Genomic DNA, 18,198 nt, shown 5'->3' on the forward strand with positions numbered 1-18,198 from the left:
CCTGTTAAGGCAAGGGCTGATTTCAAGGTTTTACTGCTAACCTACAAAGCATTACATTGGCTTGCTCCTACCTATCTTTCCGATTTGGTCCTGCCGTACATACCTACACGTATGCTACGGTCACAAGACGCGGACCTCCTAATTGTTCCTAGAATTTCCAAGCAAACAGCTGGAGGCAGGGCTTTCTCCTATAGAGCTCCATTTTTATGGAATAGTCTGCCTTCCATGTGAGAGACGCAGACTCAGTCTCAACCTTTAAGTCTTTACTGAAGACATATCTCTTCAGTAGGTCCTATGATTAAGTGTAGTCTGGCCCAGGGGTGTGAAGGTGAACGGAAAGGCTGGAGCAACGAACCGCCCTTGCTGTCTCTGACTGGCCGGTTTCCCCTCTTTCCACTGGGATTCTCTGCCTCTACCCCTATTACGGGGGCTGAGTCACTGGCTTACTGGTGTTCTTCCATGCCGTCCCTGGGAGGGGTGCGTCACTTGAGTGGGTTGAGTCACTGACGTGGTCTTCCTGTCTGGGTTGGCGCCCCCCCTTGGGCTGTGCCGTGGCGGAGATCTTTGTGGGCTATACTCGGCCTTGTCCCGGGATGGTATGTTGGTGGTTGGAGATATCCCTCCAGTGGTGTGGAGGCTGTGCTTTGGCAAAGTGGGTGGGGTTATATCCTACCTGTTTGGCCCTGTCCGGGGGTTTCATCCGATGGGGCCACAGTGTCTCCTGACCCCTCCTGTCTCAGCCTCCAGTATTTATGCTGCAGTAGTTTATGTGTCGGGGGGGCTAGGGTCAGTCTGTCACATCTGGAGTATTTCTCTTGTCTATTCCGGTGTCCTGTGTGAATTTAAATATGCTCTCTCTAATTCTCTCTTTCTCTTTCTTTCTTTCTCTCTCTCGGAGGACCTGAGCCCTAGGACCATGCCTCAGGACTACCTGGCTTGATGACTCCTTGCTGTCCCCAGTTCACCTGGCCGTGCTGCTGCTCCAGTTCCAACTGTTCTGTCTGCAGCTATGGAACCCTGACCTGTTCACCGGACGTGCTACCTGTCCCAGACCTGTTGTCCCAGACCTGCTGGAACCCTGACCTATTCACCGGACGTGCTACCTGTCCCAGACCTGCTGTTTTCAACTCTCTAGAGACAGAGATACTCTCAAAGATCGGCTATGAAAAAGCCAACTGACACTTACTCTTGTGTTACTGACTTGTTGCACCCTCGACAACTACTATGATTATTATTATTTGACAATGCTGGTCATTTATGAACATTTGAACATCTAGGCCATGTGCTGTTATAATCTCCACCCGGCACAGCCAGAAGAGGACTGGCCACCCCTCATAGCCTGGTTCCTCTCTAGGTTTCTTCCTAGGTTTTGGCTAGGGAGTTTTTCCTAGCCACCGTGCTTCTACACCTGCATTGCTTGCTGTTTGGAGTTTTAGGCTGGGTTTCTGTACAGCACTTTGAGATATCAGCTGATGTAAGAAGGGCTATATAAATACATTTGATTTGATTTTGATTTGATAATGATCCAGAAAGAAAGCCTTGAACTTAAGAAGCATTGTGGGACAGGAAATGTCCTGAATAGCCATTCTTCCGGTTTAATGCGTACTGCGGCAGCCACAAACAGAGTGTGTCTGACTGGAAGGACCACTAACATGATCAGGACATGACCACACCTGTTCCTCGTGGTTTGGAGGGATTTTAAAAACAAGAATGTGGTTGGTGCTGCTCATTATAGGTCAACTATACTGTACAAAACACAAATCTGTGTTGTTGTTGTGTTTGATTTGGGAACCATTCCAGTTGTGGTAATATCCAAGACGAAAACATGCATTAATAAAACGCATTGAACTGTGCACTGAACTGCACGCACACTGAACCACACACTCCATAACAAACTAGAAGAGCCCTCACTGGGAGAGCCATGTGTCTCTCACAAGAAAGACAAAGAAAGGACACTTTTCTGAGACACTTTTGCCTCTCCGGACATGAGTTAAATTGCCAACGCTGAGAGCTTTTGTTGTTCTTTCTACAACTCCAAGGCTTTCTAGTTTCCCCATGTGTTATAACATCAACACATTTTGATGCATAAATCTTTGTTTTCCTCTTTCAACGGTTTATTTTCTACCTCAGTCAGCCCATAAACCCGGCTGTGTAAAACCCCTCCCTGGGGGGAGGAGGGAGAGCTACACCTCTCAGAGACCAGTGAAAGGCTAAATGTGTTTTATGCACCTAAAAGAGCACTCATCTTCAGAGAGAGGAGGAGAGACAGTGACAAGGTACCCTCTCTCCCTGTCAAATGGCTCTGCAGACTCACGGTTAGTGAAAGCCTGGGCCTTCATCAATGATGCAAAGCACAAACGTGCCGCCGATTTGGCCTCATGAATATTTCAGCAGCTCCAGACATGGAGTGTCTAAACACAGGGTCTCCAGCCTCTGCCACAGAGGTTTCTAGGAAGCAGGAGGCTCCAACATGAGCAGACTGAACTCTGTGTCACCCCCTCCCCACTGATGACTCCATGAATCAACCCGCTGATTGTTTACTGGGTTGATCTGAATGACCCTACAGCCTCCTCTGTTTCCTACCAGTACTGCACAACAAACACAGTCATGCTGGCAGGACACAGGCACATGATCCACCACACACCCCAGAGAGCTGTTTGAAAATATCTGCCTTCCTGCCTTTGCCCTCTGCCCTGTGTGGATGACATCTCCACTGATCTGTGCAGGAGGTCCAACAAAGAGAGTGTTGTAAACAGCCTTTTACACAACTATGATTTATGGTTCACAAGCACACAGACACGGAACAATTAATTCCATCACTCCCTTCTGGAACTGACACAATTAGTCCCATTATTGGTGGACATTGGTGGTCCAAGACGCACTCAGAAGTCTATGTGTTTGAACTTTGAACTCAGAGTCAATATGACTTTCTTCCACTGTGACTGGCCATGGAGGCAGCCGGACTGACAGGGTCAGAGGTTCAGTGCTGCTGGCTGAAAGGTCACAGTGCGTGGGCTCTGACTGAGAAGGTCAGCTTCTACTGGAGATCAACAACACTCCTCTCCTCCACCCCCTCAGACACAGCATGGGACGTGTCCTAGTGGCCTCCCAAGTGTCCCAGCGGTCTAAGGCACTGCATGTCAGTGCAAGAGGCATCACTACAGTCCCTGGCTCGAATCCGGATGGTATCACATCCGGCCGTGATTGGGAGTCTCATAGGGCGGCGCACAATTGGCCCAGCATCGTCCGGGTTTGGCTGGGGTAGGCCGTCATTGTAAATAAGAATTTGTTCTTAACTGACTTGCCAAGTTAAATAAAGTCTCCCCAAACAACCCCAGCCTTGTCTGTCCAATAAGGCCTACCAGCCTACTGCACCAGACAGTCCAGCCAATGGCCCAGCACTGTCTGTCCAATCAAGCCCACCAGTCTAATTCCTTGTGTGTCCCCCTGGCAGGCCAGAGCAGAGTCCCAGAGCTCTGGTAATGAAATGAGCAGTCAGTCAGTGTGAGGAGCAGTGGAACAGCTCTGGACAGCATCATCTCCTCCTGCCAGCAGAGATGAGCCTAAAGCCGACTGACGAGGAGCGTCCTCAGCACCAGCAACGGTTTCCCCCCTGCTGCAATGTATCTAATCTATCACTGACTTTATCAACAGATGTGTGCTTTATTGTGAATAAGCAAAAACAAAAGCCAACGACAAGAGAGCACAAATGCCAGTTTGTATCTGAATAAAGCTGACAATTATACTGTAGAACTATCTTCCATGGCCATAACTCAAGCAGTTATCCTCTCTGCAGCTCATATCAGAGGCCCTTTCTCTGCCCCTGTGGTGAAATGGTTTTCTCAGCCAGGTATTGCTGTGTGCTGGTAAAATGGCAGCCCGCTGACACTCATCAGTTGGCTGGCTCCCTGCGGTAGTGTGAGCCCTCAGAGCCTCTGAGTCGATGGCATGTGACTGCCTTGAGGAGGTGAGTGCCAGCTGTGCAGCGAGACCCTTTCAGCTACCCTCCAGCCAAATGTCCGACCAGACTAAACCAATCAGGGCCTGTCCCCTGGACTCTCCGCTGGCCAGGAGATAGGTCACAGTCAGGAGGCAGAGGTCAGCCAGGGGGGCATTATGAATTCAGTTCTGGGCAAGTCAGCGAATTAGAGCGCCAGAGAGGTTACCTGGTGGAGGTGGGAGGGGAGGAAGCGGAGGGCATCATGTAGGAAGGACAGGGTTCTTAAAGGTGATGTGTATAACCATACTGAAGAGACAGTCAGCAGGTAGGTAGGAGGTGAGGAAGACTCCTGAAGGCAGAATAATGGTGCTGTACTGCGTGTTGAACTGGTACTCTATGATAACCCGTGAACACCCTCAGTGAAGTGTGTGTGTGTAAAATTGTATATATATTATATTTATATATATTTCCTTCAGAAAGAATTCATGACCCTTGACTTATTCCACATTTTGTCATGTTACAGCCTAAACTCAAAATGGATTAAGGTGATTTTTTTTTCTCACCCATCTACACACAGTAACCCATAATGACAAAGTCAACAAAAAAATGTGAAATGTTTGCAATGTACTGAAAATGAAATAACTAATTTACGTAAAGTCAATACTTTGTAGAAGCACCTTCCATCTTTCCATAGATTTTCAATGGGATTCAAGTCTCAGCTTTGGCTGGGCCACTCAAGGACTTTCACATTCTTGTTCTGAAGCCATTCCAGCGTTGCTTTGGCTGTATGCTTGCGGTCACTGTAAGGTCATTTGCACTCTGAAGTAGGTTCACATCAAGGATTTGACTGTATTTGGCTCCATTCATTGTTCCCTCTATCATTACCAGTTTCCCAGTCCCTGCCGCTGAATCACATCCACATAGTATGATGCTGCCACCACCATGCTTCACAGTAGGGATGAGGTTAGACAGGTGATGCGCTGTGCCTGGTTTTCTCCATACATAGCGCTTTGCATTCAGGCCTAAGCGTCAGCATTTGTGGGTTCGATTACAGGCTCAAAATGGCCAGCAACAAAGAACTTTCTAAACTCGTCAGTCTATTCTTGTTCTGAGAAATGAAGGCTATTCCATGCGAGAAATTGCCAAGAAACTGAAGTATTCGTACAACGCTGTGTACTACTCCCTTCACAGAACAGTGCAAACTGACTCTAAGCAGAATAGAAAGAGGAGTGGGAGGCCCCGGTGCACAACTGAGCAAGAGGACAAGTACATCAGAGTGTGTAGTTTGAGAAACAGAGGCCTCACCAGTCCTCAACTGGCAGCTTCATTAAATAGTATCCGCAAAACACCAGTCTCAACGTCAACAGTGAAGAGGCGACTCTGTTACGCTGGCCTTCTAGGCAGAGTTTCAAAGAAAAAGCCATATCTCAGACTGGCCAATAAAAAGAAAAGATTAAGATGAGGAAAAGAACACAGACACTGGACAGAAGAACTCTGCCTAGAAGGCCAGCATCCTGGAGTTGCCTCTTCACTGTTGACGTTGAGACTAGTGTTTTGCGGGTACAATTTAATTAATGAAGCTGCCAGTTGAGGAAAACAAGGACATTTCTAAGTGTCCCCAAACTTCTGAACGGTAGTGTATGTCTCATCACAATTCTCTCTCGGAGAGCTACAGACAGCTCTGACATGCACTGTCAACTGTGGGACCTTATATAGACAGGTGTGTTTCCTTCTAAATTATGTCAGGTGCATGCCACAGGTGGACTCCAATCAAATTGTAGCGACAGCTTAAGGATGATCAAAGGAAATTGGATGCACCTGAGCTCAATTTGCAGTGTCAGCACAGGGGTATGAATAATATGTAAATGAGATAGTTCTGTATTTAATTTTCAATAAGTTTGCAAACCTTTTTAAAACATGTTTTCACTTTGTTAATATGGGGTATTATGTGGATTAAATGGATTAAATCTATACAATACATTTTGAATTCAGGCTGTAACAACAAAATGTGGAATAAGTCAAAAGAGTTCCGAATATTTTCTGAAGGCACTGCGGGTACTGAGTGCTATATATTCTCCAGTGTGTGAGAAGGTGGTGTGTCATCAACTGTACACTGCTTACTTGTGTGTAGTGGACAGTATGTATGGGAAGGGTCTTACTTGAGTGAGAGGGAGAAGTCGTTCTTACTGGTCTCACTGTTCCTCACCAGGTAGCTGGCCTCCTTACACAGCCTCAGCAGAGACTCCGCATCCGTCCTGCTGATCGCTCCATGGTACCAGCTACAGGGTAGTGAGAAGAGGGAGGATAAAACAGAGCTTCAAATAGAGAAAGTGTCTGTTATCTAACGTCAAAAGACAATCAAATATCTCCACACAGCTCTACCTCAGAAGCACCAACACAAAAGTACCAAATCCCTAGAGAGAATGACAGGAATAGAATTACTAGTCATTATAATTCTGTGGATAGAAAGACAGTAGGGGAAGGTGACTTACAACTGGCTCTCCAAGGACATGGAGGGGTCAATGCGTTCCCCCAGAGCAGCACTGCAGTGGTCCAGAGAGTTCATCTTGGTGTTGACCAGACAGCAACTGGAGTGGATGCGGGGCGGACGCCCTCCTCTAGCCTCCTTGGTGGGCGACATTCTGGACTTCTCCGCCCCTTCAAACTGGACTGTAAATGAAGGAGAGACCCACAGCCAGATATGAGTATCACAATACAAAAGCAAGTCAATAGAGGCCTTCCTTGAGACATGTCAAATATTAGCCTTGGAACATTGAACACCCCGCCTCGGTTTTTGGTAAATAGCTAAGGGATGGGCCTCGAGTAATGTAACCACTCAAATTCATAGACAGAGCTATGGATGCAAGTACAGACCATCCATGACATCAACATTATAGTTTAACAATGTTTTGAGGCTATTCAGTGTTTGCCTACATTTATACTGTTTACAAAATGAGTAAAAACAAGCTGATATTTCGGAGTCTGATGAGGTATGACAGTTCATGAGACATTTACAAGTTATATACTTCAAGAATCAATGGGTATATATATCATTACTTTATAAGTCCAAAATGGATGTAGCAACTAAGGATTCTAGCTTTAACACACTGACCATTGAAGTCCATCTTGTGTTTCCTGTACTCATCAATTATAAGCAATTAAACTAAAGTGGCATTGAGTTCAGAGAAGCATGTGTTCTAAACATCAGGCATATCTGTGAAAAACAGAGCTGCTTTGACTTATTATTCATGATTCCTTCTGGTCTTTCCCGGATTGTATGTGCTGTGCTGCAGTGAAACGTGTTAATGAGAGGAGACAACCATGTCTCAGTGTTTAAAAACGCACACACCACCACTCTGTACAACACATCCCTCTCAAGGACCTTCGCCGAGCGAGACAGAAATCAATCCAGCCACACTGTGTACACAATGCCAGACGGGAGGGAAAACACAACATGCACAAACTAGTCCAGGTTAATCACTGAGCCAGGCCTTGAAAAGTGCCAAGGTCACTAACTGGAGAATAGACAGGCTCCCTTGGAGGTGATCCATCCAAATCGTGACACGACCCTGACTAACGCTTGAGGTCAGAGAGTTGCTTTTAGACCAATCAGAAACAAGCTACTCAATCTCCCTATTTACACAGTCTGATGTGAGAGCAGAGCGTGGGAGGGGACCAGGAGCAGAAGTTGAAACCTCAGAACTTCCTGGTTGTGGTCAGCAGTTAGAGGTCAGAGACAGTGACACAGGAGAGAGGGGGTAGGGGGGTGTTTTACTCCACAGCTCATTCCTGTAGTTGATGTCACACCATCCTTTGGAAAGAGCCCCATTTCCAGTTGCCTTGGCCTTGCTACCCCCAGCAGTAAAGTAAGGTCACCCTTCAACATCAAAACACATTACCAGAGTCTGTCACTGCCAGAATGCTGAAGACCGCTTTAGGACTTCAAGAGGAGTGGAGCAACATCAAACGTTGAGCCTCTGATGGAAGCAGTTCATTTAGCATACTCTTAGTTGTGATTGCATGCCCCCCGCCACCACTCATCTCAAGGGCTAATCTCACTCCAGGCCTGGCTTTAATTTCACTGAGTGGACATAGGCTCCAGACAGACAGGAATCACATGTCGATGGGGAGGAATACGCTTGTCTAGTCTAGACCACACCTTCAGTCAAAGGATAGAGTTTCACTTTCTGTGAAGCTATTGTAACATTGAGAGTCCTTACAGTCCTTCCACCATTATACACTGAACAAAAGTATAAAACGCAACATGTAAAGTGTTGGTCCCATGATTCATGAGCTGAAAATAAAAGATCCCAGAAATGTTCTATACGCACAAAAACCTTATTTCTCTCAAATTTGGTGCACAAATTTGTTTACGTCACTGTTAGTGAGCATTTATCCTTTGCCAAGATAATCTAACCACCCGACAGGTGTGGCATATCAAGAAGCGGAATGAACAGCATGATCATTACAGAGGTGCACCTTGTGCTGGGGACAATAAAAGGCCACCAACACAATGCGACAGATGTCTCAAGTTGAGGGAGCATGCAGTTTGCATGTTGACTGCAGGAATGTCGACCAGAGCTGTTTCCAGTGAATAGAATGTTAATTTCTCTACTATAAGCAGCTTCCAACGTCATTTTAGAGAATTTGTCAGTACATCCAACCGGCCTCACAACCGCAGACCACGTGTAACCACGCCAGTCTAGGACCTCCACATCTGGCTTCTTCACCTGCGGGATCGTCTGAGACCAGCCACCCGGACAGCTGATGAAACTGTGGGTTTGCACAACCAAAGAATTTCTGCACAAACTGTCAGAAACGGTCGCAGAGAAGCTCATCCCGTCGTCCTCACCAGGGTCTTGACCTGACTGCAGTTCGGAGGCATAACCGACTTCAGTGGACAAATGCTCATTCAATGGCCAATGGCACGCTTCACGGCTGAATCCCAGTTTCAACTGTACCAGGCAGATGACAGACATTTTGCTGATGTCAACGTTGTGAACAGAGTGCCTCATGGAAGCAGTGGGGTATGGTATGGGCAGGTATAAGCTACGGACAACAAACACAATTGCATTTTATTGATGGCAATTTGAATGCACAGAGATATCGTGACGAGATCCTGAGGCCCATTGTCGTGCCATTCATCCGCCACCATTACCTTCAGCATGATAATGCACGGCCCTATGTCAAAGATCTGTACACACTTCCTGGAAGCTGAAAATGTCCCAGTTCTTCCATGGCCTGCATACTCACCAGACATGTCACCCATTGAGAATATTTGGGTTGCTCTGGATCGACAGCATGCTTCAGTTCCCGCAAATATCCAGCAATTTTGCACAGCCAATGAAGAGGAGTGGGACAACATTCCATAGGCCACAATCAACAGCCTGACCAACTCTATGCGAAGGAGATGTGTCGCGCTGCATGAGGCAAATGATGGTCACACCAGATACGAAACTGGTTTTCTGATCCATGCCCCTACTTTTTTTTTTTAAAGGCATCTTTGACTAACTGATGCATATCTGTATTCCCATTCATGTGAAATCCATAGATTAGGGCCTAAGGAATTTATTTCAATTGACTGATTTCCTCATATGAACTGTAATGCAGTAAAATCTTAGAAATTGTCGCATGTTGCGTTTCTATTTTTGTTCAGTGTATAATTACTCTTAAGTGTATTAATACACGTAGATGTCTTCCAGAAAACAACTTCATGTAAATGCCTGACATGCACAACTAGCAGCAATTAACTGTCTGCTTGATGCTAAGCTACATACTGAACAGCAGAAACCTATTCTGAGCATCCCTGAAGCATGCACAGCATGTGCTTACCACTGGCAAAGCTCCAGCATATATGATCGTGTTGTTCCACCACTGACCACCAGGGGCTCCCCTTAACCTAATTTCTATTGTTCATGTGAACGACATATCAGTACTACTAATAAGCTAAGGCTGCGTTTACACAGGCAGACCAATTCTGATGTTTTGCCGAATTAATTGCCAAAAGATCTGACTGGTCAAAATACCAATTAGTAGCAAAAATTTAAAAAAAATCTGAATTGGACTGCCTGTGTAAACACAGCCTTAGTGAAACATTGCTCTAAAGTTCAAACCAGTTCCATGGCTTGGTTATACAGAATAATAATGGTGTTTTTGCACTCTTCACTTTTTTGCATTAATACATAATTGAGTCTGAAGATGAGACACATTGTATAATATAAATGAGGCCAAATTATTTGTTTTACTACTCTCCGTTGTTCCATGAAAGTCAAATATGGAGGATATATTCTCACACAAATGTCTTCCGTTTCTGTAAACGGTACAAGTAGCTCTCTTTGTATATGTTTAAGGTATATGTGTATGTGTGTGAGATAGTGTTTCCATGGAGACTGACCAGGTGGGAAAAGATGCGTGTTTGCAGCGTCCCACACCATGTCAGCCAAGACACAGCCAATCTGGAGCTCTGCAGCAAATCTTACCCTGAGTATGTGCTTGCGTGTGTTTGTGTGTAATAATGTCAGAGAAAGAGAGAGCAGGGTAGGGACTGCTGTAGTCTGCTGTTTCCTCTTTAATTAATAAAACAAAACCCTATCTCTATAAAAAAAACCTGTATCTCTGAACCAGTGGAGACTACCGAAGGGAGGACGGCTCATAATAAATGGCCGGAACAGAGCAAAGGGAACGGCATCAAATACCTGGAAACCATGTGTTTGGTGTATCAGCCTTTACCACGAGCCGGTCCTCCCAATTAAGGTGCCACCAACCTCCTGTGCTCTGGACGTATATGTGCCACCAACCTCCCTGTACCTCAGTTAGTAGAGCATGGTGTTTGCAACGCCAGGGTTGTGGGTTCGATTCCCACGGGGGGCCAGCACAGAAAAAAAAAAATGTATGAAATGAAATGTATGAATTCACTACTGTAAGTCGCTCTGGATAAGAGCGTCTGCTAAATGACTAAAATGTAAAAATGTAAAAAATGTTTGTTGGCTATATGAGTGTGTCAGTGTGTGTTGTGAATGTGAGAGTATTATGAGTTGATCAGAGCACGAGGAGTTCCCATGTGAGAAAACCTGTCACTTTTGGTCAGCTATCTGTCATCACTGTGGCAGACAGAACACGCTCTGATGCTATCAGCTATCACATACCAGTACATGACATTGGCAAATGTCTGCCTACATTCCAGGTCTACGCCTATGAAGGAATATGAACCAACACTAAAGTCTGTTATTATTGGTTTGATCATGATAGTTTAGACTGACATTCACCTGAGGCCTAGGCAGAGCTCTGAATTCCCACTTTAATTATGCGTAATACTTTAATTCCTAAACACTCAAAACACCTCAATTAAACTCTGATTGACATCTACAGTAACATCAGATCCACAAGGAACCAGCTCAATGTGATTAAATAATTGTTATTCTCTTGCTTTCGACTCCTCCACTTAGGCAGAGTGAATGGCAATCCTCAGCGGTGTTCACCACTTTATCGTCAAAACAGGCCCTTTTCAGAGGCAATGCACATAATAATGCCTCTTTGAAGCTAAGGAGTGAACCACTAACAACAACAAAAAGCTTTTTGTTTGAGTGTGAAGAGCCCGTGTCTTCTATGATTGCCAACCGTCTCCCCCACAATAGCTGGAGCTGCAGCGGTATTATAGTTTGGCTGATTCCTGGTGATATTCAGCCCAAACTCATTCCCTTTCATTCTCCACCACTCACACTCAGGACGGACAAGAGGAGATTGAAGAGACGATTGACACACAGGTAATGAGCCATGTGGGGCAGTTAGAGTGACTTACAAACACGTCATTCTGTGTGTCTGTCTGCCAGCCTGTCTAAACTACCTGTATTGTGGCGTGTAAAGCAGAGCAAATGGAATCTCGGTATCAGATTGAACTGTCAGTCAGACAGTGATGGATGGTTGAAGGGCCCACCCTCTCCAGCCTTCCACCTATCTCTACAGGCTCCCAACAAAACACAGGCTGCAGGGATGGAGGGAGGGGGATGGAGGTAGAGAGGAAGGGAGATGGAGAGAGGGAGATGATTGGCTGGGACTTAGATAAACACAGGCCACAAAGGTCAAAGGGACATCTGGAGGACCAGAACATGCCCAGAGCAGAGCAGAGAGAGGGGGGGAGAGAGCGAGAGACAAAGGAATTCAGCAAGCTGAAAACCACTCACTACTACCACCCACCTTCCACAGAGCACATTTACTTATTAAGCCAGCTAATTAGTTGTCATTTACTAATGGTACTTCCATCAAAAGAGTGAGTTCACTGGTCAGTGGGGAAAGCTTGAGATCTACTACTGTATTTACAATTAAGAATTCTAGCTTGACGTGTGAAATGATTAACAGGTCTGAAGACTCATTGAAATGCATGACACATTGTGAGCATCAAACCATGAAACCATACACTGCCATGGGAGAGAACGAGCAGCTTGTAAAACCACTGCTTTCTGTTGACATCCAGAGTATATTGTGCTTCGGGAAGTCGAATAGGATCGGTTGAAAGGATTATATAGAAACTCATTTGCTGAGCCCAATGGTCTTATTCTCTGATGAGTTCAACATCAAGGCACGTTATTTTTCTATCAAATTCCAAAACGTGTTCTGACGAGTTTTCCAAAGACAAAGGAACAATCCTCCAAAGGCTTAAATGCCTGCAGATTCCTTGAACAAAAATGAAATATTTTAATTACATTGTTTGTATTCTAGTGAGACAAAGGGAAGAGAAGGTAAGAGAATGGCCTGAACGCCCAGACAATCAATTCACATCAGAAAACAAAGGCAAAAGCTCTTCATTACATCCAGACAAAGGAATTGGTCTTCTATTTATATGCAGATGTAATATCTGTACTGCCACGGCTGTCAGGCAATATTTAAATATGATAATGATGTTGAACTGGTGAGACAGGTTCTGTTCGGCTGTACTGGGCGCTGTTCCATCCAGGTCCATATCACACAGCTAATCATAACGGCCCTGGTAACACTTGTAGCCTGGAGACCTGGCTAGGGCCAGGAGGAGCAATGGCTTTTGCCCCTAACAGTTCTAGGATCAGATTAATGACCCTATCCCCAACTTTAACCATTAGAAGGATGTCAAAACATCTGACCCTGTAGCAGTGTTTAGGAACAACTTCTACCCACTCTTACTATCTCCTCCTGCTTGAGTGGAGACTTGCCTGTAGCCAGAGGTGACAGGAGGTGAGAGACATGCACCTGTACTCACAGGAAGGTCAGAAAGCCCCCCACCCCTAGTCTCTATATCCAACATCTGACCCCTCGTGATGTAATGGGAGTTCAGACAGAGAGAGGATCCTCTTTCAGCCAGACGCCACACTAAAACCCACTCATATCCCATGCATGGGGGAAGTGCAGCCATTCCCAAGGCATTATAGGGCATAAATCATCCATCCGCCTGTCCTCACCCTCAGAACACAGCCAGCTCATCTTACTGGCTCGCTGTCTGGTGATGGAGGGAGGATGGCTCATTGTAATGGCTGGAATGAAATGGATAGAACAGTTTGAAGGACATTAAACACATTTAAACCCCAGCCTCCACTGGTCTCTCTACAGTAGAACCTCACCTCTACACTACCAGGGGAGTATAGAGCCTCAGCCTGAGTATTAGTTCTGCTACACATGGCCCCTCTCCGCTCTCTCCCTGGATAATTAGTTACTGATTGTAGAGCTGTGGAAAAGCTGCAAACATCAGCAAACACACAGAGGCTTCTTAATAGGAAATGGACCAAGTCTCTATTATTCTAATCACAAGCAAGTCTCAAGTCATAAGGTCCAAGTCTCAAGTCAAGTCCAAGTTGTGCATTCTTAGAGGAAGTCAAGTTGAGACACGTTTTTTTTAAGTCAAGTTAAAAATGTATCTATACATGCAATGATTGCAAATCTTTGTCTATTTCATTGAGGCTACCAGACAGCCCTTTTTATAATTTTGTCTACAACACATTTAGATGAAGTAATTGTAAAATAGGGATCTTGTAGCAGTCGTCAGGGCATGACATCGGCAGAAGGCAAGGCAGGTTGATGTGCTCAGAGTGTAGATTTACTTACAGGTCTCGGTGATCCAATGGTGAAAGCACCATATAATACAAAACATACAAGTAGATTTACCAAATATACACAGCCCAAAATAAATAGCTTCTGTATGAGGCATAAACTGTCCTATCTGAATGGACATAGACTGTACAGCCTCCCCTTGAGAACCAAATTGAATCCATCTAACAGGAGCTGAAACAGGTATACTACCGTTCAGAAATTTGGGGTCACTTAGAAATGTCCTTGTTTTTGAAAGAAAAGCACATTTTTTGTCCATTAAAACAACATCAAATTGATCAGAAATACAGTGTAGACATTGTTAATGTGGTAAATTACTATTGTAGCTGGAAATGGCTTATTATTTTCTTTGCAACTCTGCCTAGAAGGCCAGCATCCCGGAGTCGCCTCTTCACTGTTGACATTGAGACTGGTGTTTTGCGGGTACTATTTAATGAAGCTGCCAGTTGAGGACTTGTGAGGCGTCTGTCTCAAACTACACACTCTAATGTACTTGTCCTTTTGCTCAGTTGTGCACCGGGGCCTCCCAATCCTCTTTCTATTCTGGTTAGGGCCAGTTTGCGCTGTTCTGTAAAGGGAGTAGTACACAGCGTTGTATGAGATCTTCAGTTTCTTGGCAATTTCTCACATGGAATAGCCTTCATTTCTCAGAACAAGAATAGACTGACAAGTTTCAGAAGAAAGTTCTTTGTTTCTAGCCATTTTGAGCCTGTAATCGAACCCACAAATGCTGATGCTCCAGATACTCAACTCGTCTAAAGAAGGCCAGTTTTATTGCTTCTTTAATCAGGACAACAGTTTTCAGCTGTGGTAACATAATTGCAAAGGGTTTTCTAATGATCAATTAGCCATTTAAAATGATAAACTTAGATTAGCTAACACAACGTGCCATTGAAACACAGGGGTGATGGTTGCTGATAATGGGCCTCTGTACGCCTATGTAGATATTCCATAAAAAATCTGTCGTTTCCAGCTACAATAGTCATTTACAACATTAACAATGTCTACATTGTATTTCTGATCAATTTGATGTTATCTTAAATTGACAAAAAAATTACCTTTTCTTTAAAAAACAAGGACATTTCTAAGTGACCCCAAACTTGTGAAAGGTAGTGTACATACTGTATAAGCACTATAACCACTCCCAGGACCATACAATTACCCAATTGGCAATTACAGCCATTAAACTGGTTCTACAATGTAAAAGGCATTACCACATCCATTGTTACATTTGTTTTAATCAGACTTAATGACTATTGATTTCAAAACCCTTCCTACATGGAACAATCGTTTATCTTATTCAACGTACTGACTACATAGCATGGCGCACAGGCCACGTAGCTTTTTCTATGTGCACTGGGGCACGCTCCTATTACGCACAACCAGAATGACAGAGACATAGGACACAGACACACGGAACTCGGACATAACCCTGGAAATATGAAAAAAGGAAGCCATACATTGAATTAAATAAACAGAACTTCTACCTCAGGAGTCTTGCGAACATTCCTGTGCACAATAAAGGTAAGAGGGTAAGAAATGATAGGCTAAATTAAAGTGGACTGTATCAAACATGAAACAGAAATGCCTAAGTGTAGCAGTAAACGGTACGGGACGGAATGATGAAACGCTAGCAAACATTGTAGGATTATATATGGAATATAGATTTAGCACATTAGCGCATTTAAACGTGTGAAAGCAAGAAAACAAAGACTCTCTGGCAGGAGTATGGAGAGCTCAAGTGGAGAGACTATGGTGTGTCCTCGTCACAGTAATAATTCCTTTTAACAAATTACAAATGCAAGCTTCATAAGTAAATGATCAATTTCAAGCAATTGTGACATACTAAATGGCTAGTTGGCTAATTGTTGCCTGATGCTCCATTGCTGGTGAGCTAACAAAGTAAACAGTCAATATTCTTGATCACCAAACTATTTTTGGAGCTGCATATTTATTTATTATGGCAATCCTCTCCCTACAATTTGCTGTTTACGCTGCACCCGATCCTAAAGCTGTACAGCAAATCAGCAATCTGTTCACTAGTGCACCCGACCTGTGTTGATTGACAGTTTGCTGGTCCAATCAGAGGGCCAAGTGTGCGTTTCACTAGCCAATCTGTTGCATGTTTTTTTTGCTGTTGCAAGGGCGACGCTGCGGCTACTGTCTCTTGCTGCATGGAGCATAATCCGTGGAGACTCTGACACAAAATTAGTGACAAAACGTTACAAAACCTGGCCAGATAATTTCAAGTCATCAGTCTCAAGTCAAAGTCGAGTCCAAGTCATGTGACTCAAGTCCAGAACTCTGGAAATAGGGTTATTATTTGGTCACAGAGCATTATAAGAGCAAGGTCATACACTTTGTGCTACATGGATGTTCTCACCAAAATAAAGAGTAGTAAACTTTGGGATTTGAATGGGTTCTTAATCAAGGGTTTGAGAGTATGATCTATAAAGAGCAGCGGGCAAGGGGAACAGTTATGACTATGTTGACAGTAGCATTAGGGGTCACCTTCACTTCCAATTACCCATTCAGAAGGCAATTCAGTGCCATTAAAAGTAATGAGTCTTTGTCCACACAACCTGGATTAGTGCTAGCGATTTTCTGCCATATATAATCCAGATGGAAAAGGGCAGTTATTACAGAGATAATGTGAGCCGTCAAACTGATTTAAAGATACTGTAGAGCTGATCAATCACTTCCTTCTCACTCGATGAGGTCACACAGTAAACTGGCTGATACTGTTTTCATAGGTTGTCATAGTGAATGGAATGTTGTCTTACAACTGTATGGCATGTTGTCGCCCGCGCAATTTGTCATTTCTCAACTTTAACAGACAATGACAGTTCACCAGTACAGTATCCTATCAGGGAACAGGATGAAGAGGATGAGCAATGGAAATTAGATATGGTTATGGATATGGCAAGAGAGAGAGGCAAGGGGACATTGTTGATGAGGGGCGCTGGATGAGGCTCTCCGACAGTGCTGGGATGAACAGACAGGACAGCGACAACAAAACCCACCATGGTGGTGCTGGTCACAGGCAGTGTGCCCAGGGGAGTGCTGGGTTGGCTGGGGGGGCAGAGCGGGGGGTGACTCCACCCCCTCCAGCAGGGCCAGGGGAAGACTGTGGTTGAGCTGGCCGACAGGAGGGGGCCACGGCAGATCCTTGATCACTTTAATCTCTACTGCAGGCAGCCCAGGTCACCAGGACGGGAGCAAGTGGGAAGGAGTGGAAGAGAGAGAGGTAGAAGCAGAGAGATAGAGAAGAGAGAAAAAGCGAGAGAGAGGCAGAGAGAGATAAAGGGATAGAGAGGCAGAGAGAGATAAAGAGAGACAGATGAGGGGGAAAGGGGAAAACAGAAGAGGGCAGAGTAAGAGAAATGCAGGACAGTAGCATCCCATGCAGGTACAGGTCAGGTTAGTATAGCACAGCATAGTCAATGGATCAGCAGGGAAAACCAGGAGACAGCAGGACTGAAAAGGAAGGAATATTACTTTACCTGAGAGAGACAGACTCTGCTCTTTGACCTCTCCACTTTGCCTCTATGTGTTTCTTTGACGTTTTACAAGGAGTCAACCAGGGGAATTTTCAACTGCAGGTCAGAGTCATTAATTACGCTCTGGGTTTCGCAGGGAAAGTGGCTGAAGAGAGCTACTAATGAGGCTTTTAAAACACAGAATCAAAGACCTGAGTGGACCTGAGCATGACTTGGCTAGTGTGAAAAGCCTCACGGACAACACAAGCTCTGGTATGGCTCATAACGGAGTTACAAAGTCTGAAACTGCCTCCACAATAAGATTAAGGGCAATATTCAAGATTCTCTCCTTGAGCCAGACACAGTGGAATGCATTGTAATGGTGGGGGGCACCCGGCAGATCTAGCCCGTCAGTAATGTATTGCTCATGTCCAGATGGGAGTATTACCAGAGTAAATCGAGTGCTGGTGCGCCGTCCCATCTTTCACTAGGAATGGACCACTTGTTTAATAGCACAGCAGGCTCCCTATCCACCAGGGAGCTGCTGGTCTGTTTGCTGCAGTGGCTAATAAAGAAACATGGTGCACCGGAAAACAGGACTGGCTTTGCAGGAGGGAGTTCTACAGCCATGAATGACATGTTGCCTGTCAAGTCTCATCGTTCTCTGGATAAACGAATAGTGTCCTGATGTTATGTTTCATCATTGAA

The 18,198-nt window shown here is 44.9% G+C and overlaps 1 protein-coding gene across 8 annotated transcripts in view; it reads right to left on the minus strand.

Annotated features, from left to right (window-relative positions):
• The window catches only part of LOC106562138 (SH2 domain-containing adapter protein F), a 114,718-nt gene that overhangs the window by 4,579 nt on the left and 91,941 nt on the right, over positions 1-18,198 (minus strand). For 4 of the 8 annotated variants that reach the window (XM_014126778.2, XM_014126776.2, XM_014126777.2 and 1 more), the window contains 3 exons: positions 17,035-17,199; positions 6,433-6,610; positions 6,100-6,219 (listed from right to left, as the gene is read on the minus strand). In XM_014126778.2, the coding sequence (XP_013982253.1) occupies positions 6,100-6,219; positions 6,433-6,610; positions 17,035-17,199 (463 nt within the window). The remainder of the gene's footprint in view (positions 1-6,099; positions 6,220-6,432; positions 6,611-17,034; positions 17,200-18,198) is intronic. The other 4 variants (XM_014126783.2, XM_014126781.2, XM_014126782.2 and 1 more) reach the window with 1 other exon arrangement.

Source organism: Salmo salar, chromosome ssa11, assembly GCF_905237065.1.
Source record: "Salmo salar chromosome ssa11, Ssal_v3.1, whole genome shotgun sequence".
In the NCBI taxonomy this organism is placed as follows: Eukaryota; Metazoa; Chordata; class Actinopteri; order Salmoniformes; family Salmonidae; genus Salmo; species Salmo salar.